The sequence below is a fragment of the Coregonus clupeaformis genome, chromosome 18 (assembly GCF_020615455.1).
Source record: "Coregonus clupeaformis isolate EN_2021a chromosome 18, ASM2061545v1, whole genome shotgun sequence".
Lineage (NCBI taxonomy): Eukaryota > Metazoa > Chordata > Actinopteri > Salmoniformes > Salmonidae > Coregonus > Coregonus clupeaformis.
The window spans coordinates 27,781,345-27,798,377 of NC_059209.1; the positions used below are offsets into that span (position 1 = coordinate 27,781,345).

General features: G+C 42.9%; 1 protein-coding gene across 1 annotated transcript in view; it reads right to left on the reverse strand.

Annotated features, from left to right (window-relative positions):
• Positions 1–17,033, reverse strand: part of LOC121530651 (hexokinase-2-like) — a 68,560-nt gene that overhangs the window by 50,282 nt on the left and 1,245 nt on the right. The window contains exon 2 of the mRNA XM_041835775.1: positions 635–797. Within this exon, the coding sequence (XP_041691709.1) occupies positions 635–797 (163 nt within the window). The remainder of the gene's footprint in view (positions 1–634; positions 798–17,033) is intronic.

Genomic DNA, 17,033 nt, shown 5'->3' on the forward strand with positions numbered 1-17,033 from the left:
TGAAGGATTGTGCAATTTTCTTTGTTTTTTTTTGTTACTTTTTACCGCTTTTTCTCCCCAATTTCGGGATATCCAATTGGTAGTTACAGTCTTGTCCCATCGCTGCGACTCCCATACGGACTTGGGAGAGGCGAAGGTCGAGAGCCATGCGTCCTCCGAAACACGACCCTGCCAAGCCGCACTGCTTGCTTAACCTGGAAGCCAGCCGCACCAATGTGTCAGAGGAAACACCGTACAACTGGTGACCGAAGTCAGCGTGCATGCGCCCGGCCCGCCACAAGGAGTGCAATTTTTCTTATTCCTGTACAGTGCATTGTGCATTAGTAGGCAAGGCATGGGTCTCTATGAACTCTAAGAGGGGCCTGTGGCATGGATGTACTGAGATTTCTGCAGGCCTCCCTGAAGAAAGAAGTCTTCTGACCTCAATAGGACTTCCTGATTAAATAAAGTTTAAGTCTGCGTCCCAAATGGCACCCTATTACCTTTATAGTGAACTACTTTTGACCAGTACTTTTGACTAGTACTTTTGGCCAGGCCCACTTTAAAGGGAATGCGGTGCCATTTGGGACACAACGTAAATACAAAAAATTACTCAGCAGATGTCAGTCAGACCCCCTCCCCCCGACCCGCTCACCTGTCCCGTCAGGGGTGGAGCGCACAAACGTGGGCAGCATCTTCACGGCGGCCGTAGGGTTGGAGTCTCGGCCCAGCCCCTTGTCCATCTCCCTCCGGAACCTCAAAGACACGTCCATCAGGTTCTCGTCCGATAATCGCAGGTGGTACAGGAATTTATCCACCTTTAAGAGGGAGAGAGAGAAGAAGACAACAGCGTAAGATAGATATAACTGGAAGGTTTTTAAAAATATTTATCCACCTGGCCTTAGGAAAGGGAGACAGAGAGAGGAAGATACATTATTACAACAGGCCTTGTTCGAGACAGAAAGGCTAATAGGGCAGGAGCATATTTCCTGTCCTATTAAAATGCAAATCAATTTATAACATTTTTGACATGCGTTTTTCTGGATTTTTTTGTTGTTATTCTGTCTCTCACTGTTCAAATAAACCTACCATTAAAATTATAGACTGATCATTTCTTTGTCAGTGGGCAAACGTACAAAATCAGCAGGGGATCAAATACTTTTTTCTCCTCATCTGACTTCTAGCCTGACATGAGTAGTCAATGCTCATGAGGTTTACCATGCAGTGACAATGGGTAGCTAATAGCTATGCAACGGAACCATCATCTGTTTGCTTAGATATTTGCTTATGTGGTTTTAAGGGTATGTCTCTATTTTGTTGCTTTCACACTGAAATTACATAACGTTGTGTTCAATTAGCACAATTAGTGTGTGTGTGTGTGTGTGTGTGTGTGTGTCTGTGTAACTGTTTAACTATAATAGTGAGAACCAGAAGTTCAAAAATAGTAAACCAACGACAATTCTGAAAAGTGAGGATATTTTGCCGGTCCTCAAAAGGAAAAGGGCTATTTTAGGTTAAGGGAAAATAGGATTTTGAATGGTATCAATTGTTGGTTCCTAAAAAGTCCTCACAAGCATAGTAAAACAAACGTGTGTGTGAGTTATAGCTGGGACGATAAATTGAAAATGCATGTATTATGATAAGTAGCCTATACTAGAGAGATTGTTAACCCTTTACACTCATGGAAATTGGCCTATATGGATAGGGCTAAATTCAAATGTTTCTTACAGAAGAAATATGACAAGCATATGCATAACCATGGTAGCAATTGAAAGGGAACAGTTTGGAGAAAATTTGAAAATTATTAGACCAAAAGGTGAGTACACAACAGTTCACCTGACACAAGACTGAATCCAAACATTACACTGTTGATTTTATGTGCATTTTACGTTTACTGTACTTTTTTGAAAACACTCTGGATACATTTAGTAACATGATAAGACTATTCCTGGAAAATGTGGGGTAGGCGCAACATAAGACAAACAAATTACAAGGTTTTAAGTGACAGGATTAACTAGTGTCTCCAAGTGGCCACACACCTCTCCAAAGTGTGCACAGTTCCTAAGCAATTTCAATGCACTTTTATGACTAAAGGACTATGCACTCTGCTGCGCACCGCATCAAGCCATCTCAGAACTGTAAACAAAATAACTGCACTATACTGCATTGCACTCTGTTAATCTCTCTGCATTTAGATATATTCATACTGATACTGTACATTTGTACATCCACTGTATATCAACCATATACCCACTGTATATTTGTATATCTGCTCATTCTCATAGCTCTATGCTCACTCTACCTAGTTGTATATAATGTACGTAAACTTTGTTTAAACTCCGATGTCTGTATTCTGTCTCTAACTGTTGTCTATCACAAGCAGCACCATATTACCTTGTAAAATTCTGAGTATGTGTAAATGTACTTGGCGAATAAAGGTGATTCTGATTCTGACTCAGTCTTTTTATAGCTCTTCTAACAATGCAGTTGAGGAACTAGAGCAAGCACATTGTAGTCGTTTCATTTGGAACACAACCCCGCATCTCTGCCTTCACACAATTACTGTTGTTAAAAAAAAAATCAAAAAACAGTCCATTATAAATCGCAATCTGCGTCAGTTCGGCAATATTTGAAAGCTTGTTCTATTGCCAACATGACTAGCTAAGTTACAAAATACGATCTTACAGTGTTCAGCTTTCACAAGGTAATTCAGAGAAACAGATCGTAATTTTGGTGCGCATAGAAAGGAGTCATGAGAGCATTCAGTTGTGAGCGTTGTGAGTTGTTCATTCAGCGCCCCGGCAAATTATCTTCACAATAAAGAAACAGGCTCATTCTGTTCAGAACAACCCAGGGTATGATGCCATTTCATCTTGCAACTGTACATCAAACATAGTGATCATAAACGTTGAAGATGTATATGACACACGTTTTATGATTTCGAAATGTGAAGTGCACATTTGGACTCACAAGTGTTTGCCTTGCTTGTATAACATCAAAGCGCTATTTATTATAATCCTCATCTTTCAAAATACACAGTCATCTTAATTTACAGCATTTACCTCAAGACATATACAGTACCAGTCAGAAGTTTGGACACACCTAATCATTCAAGGGTTTTTCTTTATTTTTACTATTTTCTACATTGTAGAATAATAGTGAAGACATCAAACCTATGAAATAACACATATAGAATCATGTAGTAACCAGAAAAGCGTTAAACAAATCAAAACATTTTATATTTTAGATTCTTCAAAGTAGCCACCCTTTGCCTTGATGACAGCTTTGCAAACTCTTGGCATTCTCTCAACCAGCTTCATGAGGAATGCTTTTCCAACCGTCTTGAAGGAGTTCCCACATATGCTGAGCACTTGTTGGCTGCTTTTCCAACTCATTCCAAACCATCTCAATTGGGTTGAGGTCAGGTGATTGTGGAGGCCAGGTCATCTGATGCAGCACTCCATTACTCTCCTTCTTGGTCAAATAGCCCTTACACAGCCTGGAGGTGTGTTTTGGGTCATTGTCCTGTTGAAAAACAAATGATAGTCCCACTAAGCGCAAACCAGATGGGATGGCGTATCGCTGAAGAATGCTGTGGTAGCCATGCTGGTTAAGTGTGCCTTGAATTTTAAATAAATCAATCACTGACAGTGGTCACCAGTAAAGCACCCCCACACCATCACACCTCCTCCTCCAATAAATCACTGACAGTGTCACCAGTAAAGCACCCCCACACCATCACACCTCCTCCTCCATGCTTCACGGTGGGAACCACACATGCGGAGATAATCCGTTCACCTACTCTGCGTCTCACAAAGACATGGCGGTTGGAACCAAAAATCTCAAATTTGGACTCGTCAAACCAAAGGACAGATTTCCACCGGTCTAATGTCCATTGCTCGTGTTTCTTGGCCCAAGAAAGTCTCTTCTTATTATTGGTGTCCTTTAGTAGTGGTTTCTTGGCAGCAATTCAACCATGAAGGCCTGATTCACGCAGTCTCCTCTGAACATAAGTAAGTAAGCATTTCACTGTAATGTCTGCACCTGTTGTATTCGGCGCATGTGACCAATAAAATTTGATTTGAACAGTTGATGCTGAGATGTGTCTGTTACTTGAACTCTGTGAAGCATTTATTTGGTCTGCAGTCTGAGGTGCAGTTAACTCTAATGAACTTATCCTCTGCAGCAGAGGTAACTCTGGGTCTTCCTTTCCTGTGGCAGTCCTCATGTGAGCCAGTTTCATCATAGCGCTTGATGGTTTTTGCGACTGCACTTGAAGAAACCATCAAAGATCTTGAAATTTTCCGGATTGACTGACCTTCATGTCTTAAAGTAATGATGGACTGTCATTTCTCTTTGCTTATTTGAGCTGTTCTTGCCATAATATGGACTTGGTCTTTTACCAAATAGGGCTATCTTCTGTATACCACCCCTACCTTGTCACAACACAACTGATTTGTTCAAACGCATTAAGAAGGAAAGAAATTCCACAAATTAACTTTTAACAAGGCACACCTGTTAATTGAAATGCATTCCAGGTGACTACCTCATGAAGCTGGTTGAGAGAATGCTAAGAGTGTGCAAAGCTGTCATCAAGGCAAAGGGTGGCTACTTTGAAGAATCTCAAATATAAAATATATTTTGATTTGTTTAACACTTTTTTTGGTTACTACATGATTCAATATGTGTTATTTCATAGTTTTGATGTCTTCACTATTATTCTACAATGTAGAAAATAGTAAAAATAAAGAAAAACCCTGGAATGAGTAGTGTGTCCAAACTTTTGACTGGTACTGTATATATCTTTTTTAAGTTGCCCAATTACCGCGAGCGATGGGGAGGGGATACTCGCGCGAGGTGCTCAAGTTCTGAAAAGGCTGTCAGTCCAAACCAATACAGTACTGTAAAGCGCAGAGCCAGCTCTGACGTCATGTATAGCATGTTACTGTACAGCCACTACGTTCCAGTTTAGGTGTTTATTAGTGCCCAAATCTGCCATTTTCAACCGTATACGGGTACAAGCGTAAAGGGCTACTGGGACAATTGATGGCTACAAACATCAAACTAGTAGGCCTAGTAGTAGTTTAAATGATAATTTTACAAAACTGTGGTACACATTAATGTTATAAACGTATTGTTCTATTTATCATTATCGCATCAATTCAGGCAATTTATCGCAATATGGATTTTTGTCCTTATTACTTATTTCTAGTGTGTGTAGCTATGGGCCGGAGTCAGTAGGGGCAGTGGCAGTACCATCTTGTCACCGCTAACAGAATACATCTGTTTATACTACACATCATTATACTACAATCTACCCTGCTGAAATAATAATTATAATAATAATTGGTCATTTAGCAGACGCTCTTATCCAGAGCGACTTACAGGAGCAATTAGGGTTAAGTGCCTTGCTCAAGGGCACATCGACAGATTTTTCACCTAGTCGGCTCGGGGATTAGAACCAGCGACCTTTCGGTTACTGGCACAACGCTCTTAACCACTAAGCTACCTGCCGCCCATAAGAAATGCCAACAGTAATCTGGTAATGCCATACTTTCATCATATCAGTAATGGTTCAGATTGTTTCCACAGCCAGTGTGACATTACAGACAAGCAGTCATCACAGAAACTACACAATGGAAAATATATTTTCTTTATCTTATTTAGATTTCCAGTTAGGCACATAGGCCTAGGCCGATTTGTTTTCCTTCAATCATATCACGGTCAAACAATGCGACTATTTCTGAAGGCCATCTCTCTCAACTCCTTAAATTAAACATTCTGTATCAAGCCTCCTTCCTCCGACAACATTTTCTTGTACTGGAACACAAGTCACACTTCCCCAGGGCTAACTAACCACACCCCCTGCTCTACTGATTGGCTCCAACTCCAGGAACTAGCCTAGATGCCTCTGCTTAGCACCAGCCACATGTACTGGCAGCTGATGTCCCCCACCGGCCCACCACACTACTCTAAATAAATACAGTGCATTCGGAAAGTATTCAGACCCCTTCCCTTTTTCCACATTTTGTTACGTTACAGCCTTATTCTAAAATAGATTACAATTTTTAAAAATCCTCATCAATCTACACAGAATACCCCATAATTACAAAGCAAAAACTGGTTTAGAAATGTTTGCAAATGAATTAGAATAAAAAACAGAAATACCTTATTTGGAACCACCAAGACTCTTCCTAGAGCTGGCCGCCCGGCCAAACTGAGCAATCGGGGAAGAAGGGCCTTGGTCAGGGAGGTGACCAAGAACCCGATGGTCACTCTGACAAAGCTCCAGAATTCCTCTGTGGAGATGGGAGAACCTTCCAGAAGGACAACCATCTCTGCAGCACTCCACCAATCAGGCCTTTATGGTAGAGTGGCCAGACGGAAGCCACTCCTCAGTAAAAGGCACATGGCAGCTCGCAGGGACAGGGACTGGGAGACTAGTCAGGATCGAGGGAAAGATGACCGGAGCAAAGTACAGAGATACTTGATGAAAACCTGCTCCAGAGCGCTTGGTTCACCTTCCAACAGGACAACGACCCTAAGCACACAGCCAAGACAATGCAGGAGTTGCTTCGGGAAAGGTCTCTGAATGTCCTTGAGTGGCCCAGCCAGAGCCCGGATTTGAACCCGATCCAACATCTCTGGAGAGACCTGAAAATAGCTATGGAGCGACGCTCCCCATCCAACCTGACAGAGCTTGAGAGGATCTGCAGAGAAGAATGGAAGAAACTCCCCAAAAACAGGTGTGCCAAGCTTGTAGTGTCATACCCAAGAAGACTGTAATCACTGCCAATGGTGCTTCAACAAAGTACTGAGTAAAGGGTCTGAATACTTATGTTAATGTGATATCAGTTTTTAATTTGCACTGTATCTGATACACTGACAGGACACAACGTTCCAGCTGCAATCTGGAACAAACTGACCGTACAGCATTAAAATCTGAAACTGGAGATAGCAAAATCTCACACGCAATATTTACCTGGAGCTAACCCTGCAGATATCACTACCGGGTGATCTGAAAAGTCATAGTCAATCGATCAATAACATAATAACACTTTTAGCAAAAATGTTTATTTTCAATTTACAATCTGTAGAAACAATGAGAATAAAGGGTTCAGAACTTTTGTGAAACATCACAGTACAGTTGAAAAATATTTGGCAAATATAAATCCAATATGGATGATGTTAAGAGATAGATGGGAAGTGTTGAATAGAGCTGAAGGATGGGACTAATAACAACTAACAACAACTAATAACAACAGGATAACTAATGTAAAGCATACTGTGTCCATAATAAGTATATGGGTGATAGGTTGAGAGCTTTTGTGAAAGAGCACAGTTAGAAAGATATGGCATATAGAAGCAAACCGGATGGACATCATGAAAATGATCGGAGAGGTTGAGGAAGTTCAGGAGTAAAAACAAACAAAATAGAATTATTGTAAAATTGACTGTGTCCATAAAATGTATATAGTATGTATAAGCTAGAAATAGAGGCCTAAGCGTTGTTGTTCACTAGTTTACTCCAATTAGGGAAGGGGTGGTGGGGTTGGAAAGTAATAAAGGGAAATATATATTTTAAAAGGATATACAGTGGGGAGAACAAGTATTTGATACACTGCCGATTTTGCAGGTTTTCCTACTTACAAAGCATGTAGAGGTCTGTAATTTTTGTCATAGGTACACTTCAACTGTGAGAGACGGAATCTAAAAGAAAAATCCAGAAAATCACATTGTATGATTTTTAAGTAATTAATTTGCATTTTATTAAATGACATAAGTATTTGATACATCAGAAAAGCAGAACTTAATATTTGGTACAGAAACCTTTGTTTGCAATTACAGAGATCATACGTTTCCTGTAGGTCTTGACTAGGTTTGCACACACTGCAGCAGGGATTTTGGCCCACTCCTCCATACAGACCTTCTCCAGATCCTTCAGGTTTTGGGGCTGTCGCTGGGCAATACGGACTTTCAGCTCCCTCCAAAGATTTTCTATTGGGTTCAGGTCTGGAGACTGGCTAGGCCACTCCAGGACCTTGAGATGCTTCTTACGGAGCCACTCCTTAGTTTCCCTGGCTGTGTGTTTCGGGTCGTTGTCATGCTGGAAGACCCAGCCATGACCCATCTTCAATGCTCTTACTGAGGGAAGGAGTTTCTTGGCCAAGATCTCGCGATACATGGCCCCTTCCATCCTCCCCTCAATACGGTGCAGTTGTCCTGTCCCCTTTGCAGAAAAGCATCCCCAAAGAATGATTTTCCACCTCCATGCTTCACGGTTGGGATGGTGTTCTTGGGGTTGTACTCATCCTTCTTCTTCCTCCAAACACGGCGAGTGGAGTTTATACCAAAAAGCTCTATTTTTGTCTCATCAGACCACATGACCTTCTCCCATTCCTCCTCTGGATCATCCAGATGGTCATTGGCAAACTTCAGACGGGCCTGGACATGCGCTGGCTTGAGCAGGGGGACCTTGCGTGCGCTGCAGGATTTTAATCCATGACGGCGTAGTGTGTTACTAATGGTTTTCTTTGAGACTGTGGTCCCAGCTCTCTTCAGGTCATTGAGCAGGTCCTGCCGTGTAGTTCTGGGCTGATCCCTCACCTTCCTCATGATCATTGATGCCCCACGAGGTGAGATCTTGCATGGAGCCCCAGACCGAGGGTGATTGACCATCATCTTGAACTTCTTCCATTTTCTAATAATTGCGCCAACAGTTGTTGCCTTCTCACCAAGCTGCTTGCCTATTGTCCTGTAGCCCATCCCAGCCTTGTGCAGGTCTACAATTTTATCCCTGATGTCCTTACACAGCTCTCTGGTCTTGGCCATTGTGGAGAGGTTGGAGTCTGTTTGATTGAGTGTGTGGACAAGTGTCTTTTATACAGGTAACGACTTCGAACAGGTGCAGTTAATACAGGTAATGAGTGGAGAACAGGAGGGCTTCTTAAAGAAAAACTAACAGGTCTGTGAGAGCCGGAATTCTTACTGGTTGGTAGGTGATCAAATACTTATGTCATGCAATAAAATGCAAATTAATTACTTAAAAATCATACAATGTAATTTTCTAGATTTTTGTTTTAGATTCCGTCTCTCACAGTTGAAGTGTACCTATGATAAAAATTACAGACCTCTACATGCTTTGTAAGTAGGAAAACCTGCAAAATCGGCAGTGTATCAAATACTTGTTCTCCCCACTGTATGTATTTATATGTAAACTCAGCAAAAAAAGAAACGTCCCTTTTTCAGGACCCTGTCTTTCAAAGATAGTTCGTAAAAATCCAAATAACTTCACAGATCTTCATTGTAAAGGGTTTAAACACTGTTTCCCATGCTTGTTCAATGAACCATAAACAATTCATTAACATGCACCCGTGGAACGGTCGTTAAGACACAAACAGCTTACAGACGGTAGGCAATTAAGGTCACAGTTATGAAAACTTAGGACACTAAAGAGGCCTTTCAACTGACTCTGAAAAACACCAAAAGAAAGATGCCCAGGGTCCCTGCTCATCTGCGTGAATGTGCCTTAGGCATGCTGCAAGGAGGCATGAGGACTGCAGATGTGGCCAGGGTAATAAATTGCAATGTCCGTACTGTGAGACGCCTAAGACAGCGCTACAGGGAGACAGGACGGACAGCTGATCGTCCTCGCAGTGGCAGACCACGTGTAACAACACCTGCACAGGATCGGTACATCCGAACATCACACCTGCGGGACAGGTACAGGATGGCAACAACAACTGCCCGAGTTACACCAGGAACGCACAATCCCTCCATCAGTGCTCAAGACAGGAATGTCAGTGTTCTGCCATGGCCAGCGAAGAGCCCGGATCTCAATCCCATTGAGCACGTCTGGGACCTGTTGGATCGGAGTGTGAGGGCTAGGGCCATTCCCCCCAGAAATGTCGGGGAATTTGCAGGTGCCTTGGTGGAAGAGTGAAGAACTGGCAAATCTGGTCCCTGAGGAGGAGATGCACTGCAGTACTTAATGCAACTGGTGGCCACACCAGATACTGACTGTTACTTTTGACCCCCCCTTTCTTCAGGGACACATTATTACATTTATGTTAGTCACATGTCTGTGGAACTTGTTCAGTTTATGTCTCAGTTGTTGAATCTTGTTATGTTCATACAAATATTTACACATGTTAAGTTTGCTGAAAATAAATGCAGTTGACAGCGAGAGGACATTTCTTTTTTTGCTGAGATTATATGGAATTGGTCCCCCCCTTTGCTGCTATAACAGCCTCCACTCTTCTAGGAAGGCTTTCCAATAGATGTTGGAACATTGCTGCGGGGACTTGCTTCCATTCAGCCACAAGAGCATTAGTGAGGTCAGTCACTGATGTTGGCCAATTAGGCCTGGCTCACAGTTGACGTTCCAATTCATTCCAAAGGTGTTCGATGGGGTTGAGGTCAGGGCTCTGTGCAGGCCAGTCAAGTTCTTCCACACCGATCTCAACAAACAATTTCTGTATGGACCTCGCATTGTGCACGGGGGCATTGTCATGCAGAAACATGAAAGGGCCTTCCCCAAACTGTTGCCACAAAGTTGGAAGCACAGAAATGTCTAGAATGTCATTGTATTTCCCTTCACTGGAACTAAGGGGCCTAGCACGAATCGTGAAAAACAGCCCCAGACCATTATTCCTCCTCCACCAAACTTTACAGTTGGCACTATGCATTGGGGCAGGTAGCGTTCTCTTTGGCATCCACCAAACCCAGATTCGTCCGTCGGACTGCCAGATGATGAAGTGTGATTCAGCACTCCAGAGAATGCGTTTCCACTGCTCCAGAGTCCAATGGCGGCGAGCTTTACACCACTCCAGCCGACCCTTGGCATTGCACATGATGATCTTAGGCTTGTGTGCGGCTGCTCGGCCATGGAAACCCATTTCATAAAGCTCCCGACGAACAGTTATTGTGCTGATGTTGCCTCCAGAGGCAGTTTGGAACTAGGTAGTGAGTGTAGCAACCGAGGACAGACATTTTTATGCGCTACGCGCTTCAGCACTCGGCGGTCCCGTTCTGTGAGCTTGTGTAGCCTACCACTTCGTGGCTGAGCAGTTGTTACTCCTAGACGTTTCCACTTCACAATAACAGCACTTACAGTTGACCGGGGCAGCTCTAGCAGGCCAGAAATTTGACGAACTAACTTGTTGGAAAGGTGGCATCCTATGACGGTGCCATGTTGAAAGTCACTGAGCTCTTCAGTAAGGCCATTCTCCTGCCAATGTTTGTCTATGGAGATTGCATGGCGGTGTGCTCGATTTTATTCACCTGTCAGCAACAGGTATTTGTATTTATTAAGGATCGCCATTAGCTGTTGCCAAGGCAGCATCTACTTTTCCTGGGGTCCAGCAACATTAAGGCGGGTGTGTCTGAAATAGCCAAATCCACTAATTTAAAGGGGTGTCCACATAGTTTTGTATATATAGTGCATGACCTGCTCCTTTCCTGACTTTACCTAAATGTTTTTATTTTACACTGCTCATTTGTCCGAATTTTGACAGAAAATTATTTAGAGCCTTTTTACCTATTTTGTTCACACCTATTCCCAACTTAAACCGCCAAGACAATGTGCTGTATGACGTTAGTACCCAGCCAGGCGCTAATGCGTCTCTCTCTCCTCATTGAATGAATGACAAATGGATAGAATGTATGATAATTGTGCACCTTACTTCACAATTGAATTTAAACCAGGCCTAACTGAATGGTAAGGAGGGTGAAGAGGTTGATTTAATTTAGAAAGACAATAGTGTAATGATGAGTTTGTGTTATGCCTATTTACCAGCAGCAAATAATTTGACTGCGTGCCTTGCGGGTTGATACCATTGTCTTTTACATTTTACTTTGTAAAAATAAGCTGTTACTATAACTCTATTACTAATCAAATGTATTGCAAGGGAAACAAAAACATGCTACATGTTGAAGTAGGCCTTTAGAATAATGCAAAACATATCCTTGACTCTATCCAAGTTGATGAGCGGGAAACAAACGATGCCAGTCAGCCTTCACAGCCGGCCCCTCGAAACTACCCCTAAACTATACCCAAACTAATTTCACACATTATAAGAGTTAGCCTATAGACAAGATTACATTGACAATCTGATGAGTGACAATATTAGGCCTAACAGTTGTGAAATTGTACATGAAGAGACAGATGCAGGGAAAGGAGCATCACTTTATCAAATCCTCCTTCAGAATCACATGCAGGTAAAATATTTTGATTTCTATGTAGTATCAGAAAGAGCATATTCTGCAGTTTCTACACTTACCTTTGTCAAATAACTCTAAAAATTCAAGAGATACAGCCAAATGTCACCTTTTCCAAGAATATCCGTGCTGTCCATGCATTCAGCACATGACCACTTGCGTGGCAGCATTGCTCTGGCTACTAAGCAAAAACTAGTAACATAATAAAATTACAATTAAAATACGCTATTCTGTCGTCAATGGATGAATGGGGGATTGGAACCAGATAGAAACTGATAATGGTGCATGTGACTTCAATTAACTGAATGATGAGGAGGGTGAAGAGGGTGATTGAATTGGATTGATCTGAATGATGAGGTTGAAGAGGATGATTGAATTTAGAACAATAGTGTAATGATTAAGAATTGTGGGCGGTCTAATTAATTGTATTATGAAAGGCTGGAAATTGTATATAATTTCCCCTAGGAGAGTCAAATAATTAAATGTGAGTAGTTCACAACAGGAAGACGAACCAAACGAATGGACGCACTGACAGCATTGCAAATGCTGCAGAATTTAGATGAGTTGGAGACGGATGGAGGATCAGACATTGAGCTTGATATCGATGTTGCTGATGAAGAGGCTTCATCTGATTCTGAGGTAATATTTTGAGCCTCTGCCTCTGATGCCTGAGCCTCTCCACAGAAAAACCAGAACAGAGCCAACTGAGACGGTGATCCCAACTGCCACGGTGAGACAGGAGTCTGGGAGGGATGGCACAGTTTGGGAAGAAAAGTGAAATGAGTTTGTGACATGCAGATGTTGCAGCACATCAGAGATTGTGGGGGTGCCACAGGGTTCAATTCTTGGGCCGACTCTTTTCTCTGTGTATATCAATGACGTCGCTCTTGCTGCTGGTGACTCTCAGATCCACCTCTACGCAGACGACACCATTTTGTATACATCTGGCCCTTCATTGGACACTGTGTTAACAAACCTCCAAACGAGCTTCAATTCCATACAACACTCCTTCAGTAGCCTCCAACTGCTCTTAAACACTAGTAAAACTAAATGCATGCTCTTCAACCGAACGCTGCTTGCACCCGCCCACCCGACTAGAATCACTACTCTCGACGGGTCTGACCTAGAGTATGTGGACAACTACAAATATCTAGGTGTCTGGTTAGACTGTAAACTCTCCTTCCAGACTCACATTAAGAATCTCCAATCCAAAGTTAAATCTAGAATCGGTTTCCTATTTCGCAACAAAGCCTCCTTCACTCATGCTGCCAAACACGCCCTCGTAAAACTGACTATCCTACCGATCCTTGACTTCGGCGATGTCATTTACAAAATAGCCTCCAACACTCTACTCAGCAAATTGGATGTAGTCTATCACAGTGACATCCGTTTTGTCTCCAAAGCCCCATATAATACCCACCACTGTGACCTGTACGCTCTTGTTGGCTGGTCCTCACTACATATTCGTCGCCAAACCCACTGGCTCCAGGCCATCTATAAATCACTGCTAGGCAAATCCCCGCCTTATCTTAGCTCATTGGTCACCATAGCAACACCCACCCGTAGTCTGCGCTCCAGCGGGTATATCTCACTGGTCATCCCCAAAGCCAACACCTCCTTTGGCCGCAATTCCTTCCAGTTCTCTGCTGCCAATGACTGGAACAAATTGCAAAAATCTCTGAAGCTGGAGACACTTATCTCCCTCACTAACTTTAAGCATCAGTTGTCAGAGCACCTTACCGATCACTGCACCTGTACACAGCCCATCTGAAGCCCGCCCAACTACCTCATCCCTATATTGTTATTTATTTTGCTCATTTGTACCCCAGTATCTCTATTTGCACATCATCTCTTGCACATCTATCATTCCAGTGTTAATACTAATTGTAATTATTTTGCACTATAGCCTATTTTATTGCCTTACCTCTATAACTTGCTAAATTTGCACACACTGTATATATATGTATTTCTGTTGTATTTTTTTTTTTGACTTTGTTTTGTTTTACCCCATATGGAACTCTGTGTTGTTGTTTTTATCGCACTGCTTTGCTTTATCTTGGCCAGGTCGCAGTTGTAAATGAGAACTTGTTCTCAACTGGTTTACCTGGTTAAATAAAGGTGAAATAAAAAAATAAAAAAATAAAAATTGTACTGTTGCTCATGCGCACATAAAAGGAAGCATTACATGGGACAAGTCTATGGATGAGCTCAAAGTATTTATTGCACTTTTGTATGTCCATGGGGAATACAGCGGAAAGAGCATGGATGTGGAGTCATTTTGGTCTGATAGGTATGGGGTGGACTTTTTCTGAGAGACCATACCACGCAACCGCTTCAGAGAGATTATGCGACACCTGCAGCAGGTGCACACGAAACAAGGCCCATGAAAACCGTGTGCAGTGCAACCGATTTGTGTGGGGGCTTGCTCACACAAAGCCCCGAAGCGGTGTGGACCCGAAGCATAAATCAACATAAAATGTTATTGGTTGCATACACATATTTAGCAGATGTTATTGTGGGTGTAGCGAAATGCTTGTGTTCCTAGCTCCAACAGTGCAGTAGTATCTAACAATTGACAACAATACACACAATCTAAATGTAAAATAATGGAATTAAGAAATATATAAATATTAGGATGAGCAATGTTGGAGTGGCATTGACTAGAATACAGTATATACATATGAAATGAGTAAAACAGTATATAAACATTATTAAAGTAACTAGTGTTCCATTATTAAATTGACCAGTGATTCCATGTCTGTGTACATAGGGCAGCAGCTTCTAAGGTGAGTGACCGGGTGGTAGCTGGATAGTGACTAAGTTCAGGGCATTGAGTGGAGGCCGGCTAGTGATGGCTATTTAACAGTCTGATGGCCTTGAGATAGAAGCTGTTTTTCAGTCTCTCGGACCCAGCTTTGATGCACCTGCACTGACCTCGCCTTCTGGATGATAGCGGGGTGAACAGGCCGTGGCTTGGGTGGTTGATGTCCTTGATGATCTTTTTGGTCTTCCTGTGACATCAGGTGCTGTAGGTGTCCTGGAGGGCAGGCAGTGTGCCCCCAGTGATGGGCAGAGAGCACCACCCTCTGGAGAGCCCTACGGTTGCAGGCGGTGCAGTTGCCGTACCAGGCGGTGATACAGCCCAACAGGATGCTCTCAATGGTGCATCTGTAAAAGTTTGTGAGGGTCTTAGGGGCCAAGCCAAATTTCTTCAGCCTCCTGAGGTTGAAGTTCACCACACTGTCTGTGTGGTGGACAATTTAAGATTGTCAGTGATGTGTACGCCGAGGAACTTGAAGCTTTTCACCTTCTCCACTGCGGTCCCGTCGATGTGGATGGGGGCGTGCTCCCTCTGCTGTCTCCTGAAGTCCATAATCAGCTCCTTCATTTTGTTGACGCTGAGGGAGAGGTTATTTTCCTGGCACACCTCCGCCAGGGCCTTCACCTCCTGTCTCATCATTGTTGGTGATCAGGCCTACTACTGTTGTGCCATCTGCAAACTTCATGATTGAGCTGGAGGCGTGCGTGGCCACGCAGTCATGGGTGAACAGGGAGTACAGGAGGGGGCTGTGCACGCACCCCTGTGGGGCCCCTGTGTTGATCAGCATAGTGGAGGTGTTGTTTCCTACCTTCAACACCTGGGGGCGGCCCAGCAGGAAGTCCAGGACCCAGTTGCACAGGGCGGGGTTCAGACCCAGGGCCCCGAGCTTAATGAAGAGCTTGGATGGTTCTATGGTGTTGAAGGCTGAGCTGTAGTCAATTAACAGCATTCTTACATAGGTATTCCTCTTGTCCAGATGGGATAGGGCAGTGCGCAATGCGATGGTATCATCTGTGGATATATTGGGGCGGTATGCAAATTGAAATGGATCTAGGGTGTCAGGTACGGTGATATGATCCTTAACTAGCCTCTCAAAGCAATTCATGATGACAGAAGTGAGTGCTACGGGGCGATAGTAATTTAGTTCAGTTACCTTTGCTTTCTTGGGTACAGGAACAATGGTGGACATCTTGAAGCAAGTGGGGACAGCAGACTGGGTTAGGGAGAGATTCAATATGTCCGTAAACACTCCAGCCAGCTGGTCTGCGCATGCTCTGAGGACGCGGCTAGGCCCAGTCACCTTGCCGCGGTTAAATGCGGTGCTTCGCGCTTTCAGTTTTGCGCGAATGCTGCCATCTATCCACGGTTTTTGGTTTGGGTAGGTTTTAATTGTCACAGTGGGAACAATATCCCCTATACACTTCCTGATGAACTCAGTCACCGTATATGTCAATGTTATTCTCATAGGCAACGAGAAGACGAGATTGATTAATGTGTAAAGGCACCCCTATAAGGCCACAATACAATCAACAAATGACTGTTTTTATATCTTGTCATTAATATATGTCCATAATTATTTCTTTATGCAATTCATCCTTTACCATTGTTCATGCACTGGTGCTTTTGTTTAGGAATAGGGCAAATCATTTCACCTGTACACCTGGCTGGTTATATTATTATAATTATTATTATTATTATATTTTTTGTTTCTACTTTGTCAAAAGAAGCAGAAAAATATCTAAATGAGGCTTACATGCTGCAAATCCTGCTTCTCCCATCTCCTCATTGGTTTTTAGGAGCATATACCCACGGGGGTGATTGAAAGATTAACTGAGGTCCACAATCCAGTCCAGTTGGTGGTGGTAATGCACATTAAAGTTGGTTGCCAACCGCCATATAAAGTCTGAAGAAGACTGAAGGAGAAGAGATTACTAGAAACTAACTAGGTTTACCCTTTGTTCTGTGGATTAATTGTTGGAGTAGAGGACCTTGTGCATTTCAGGTAAAATAACAA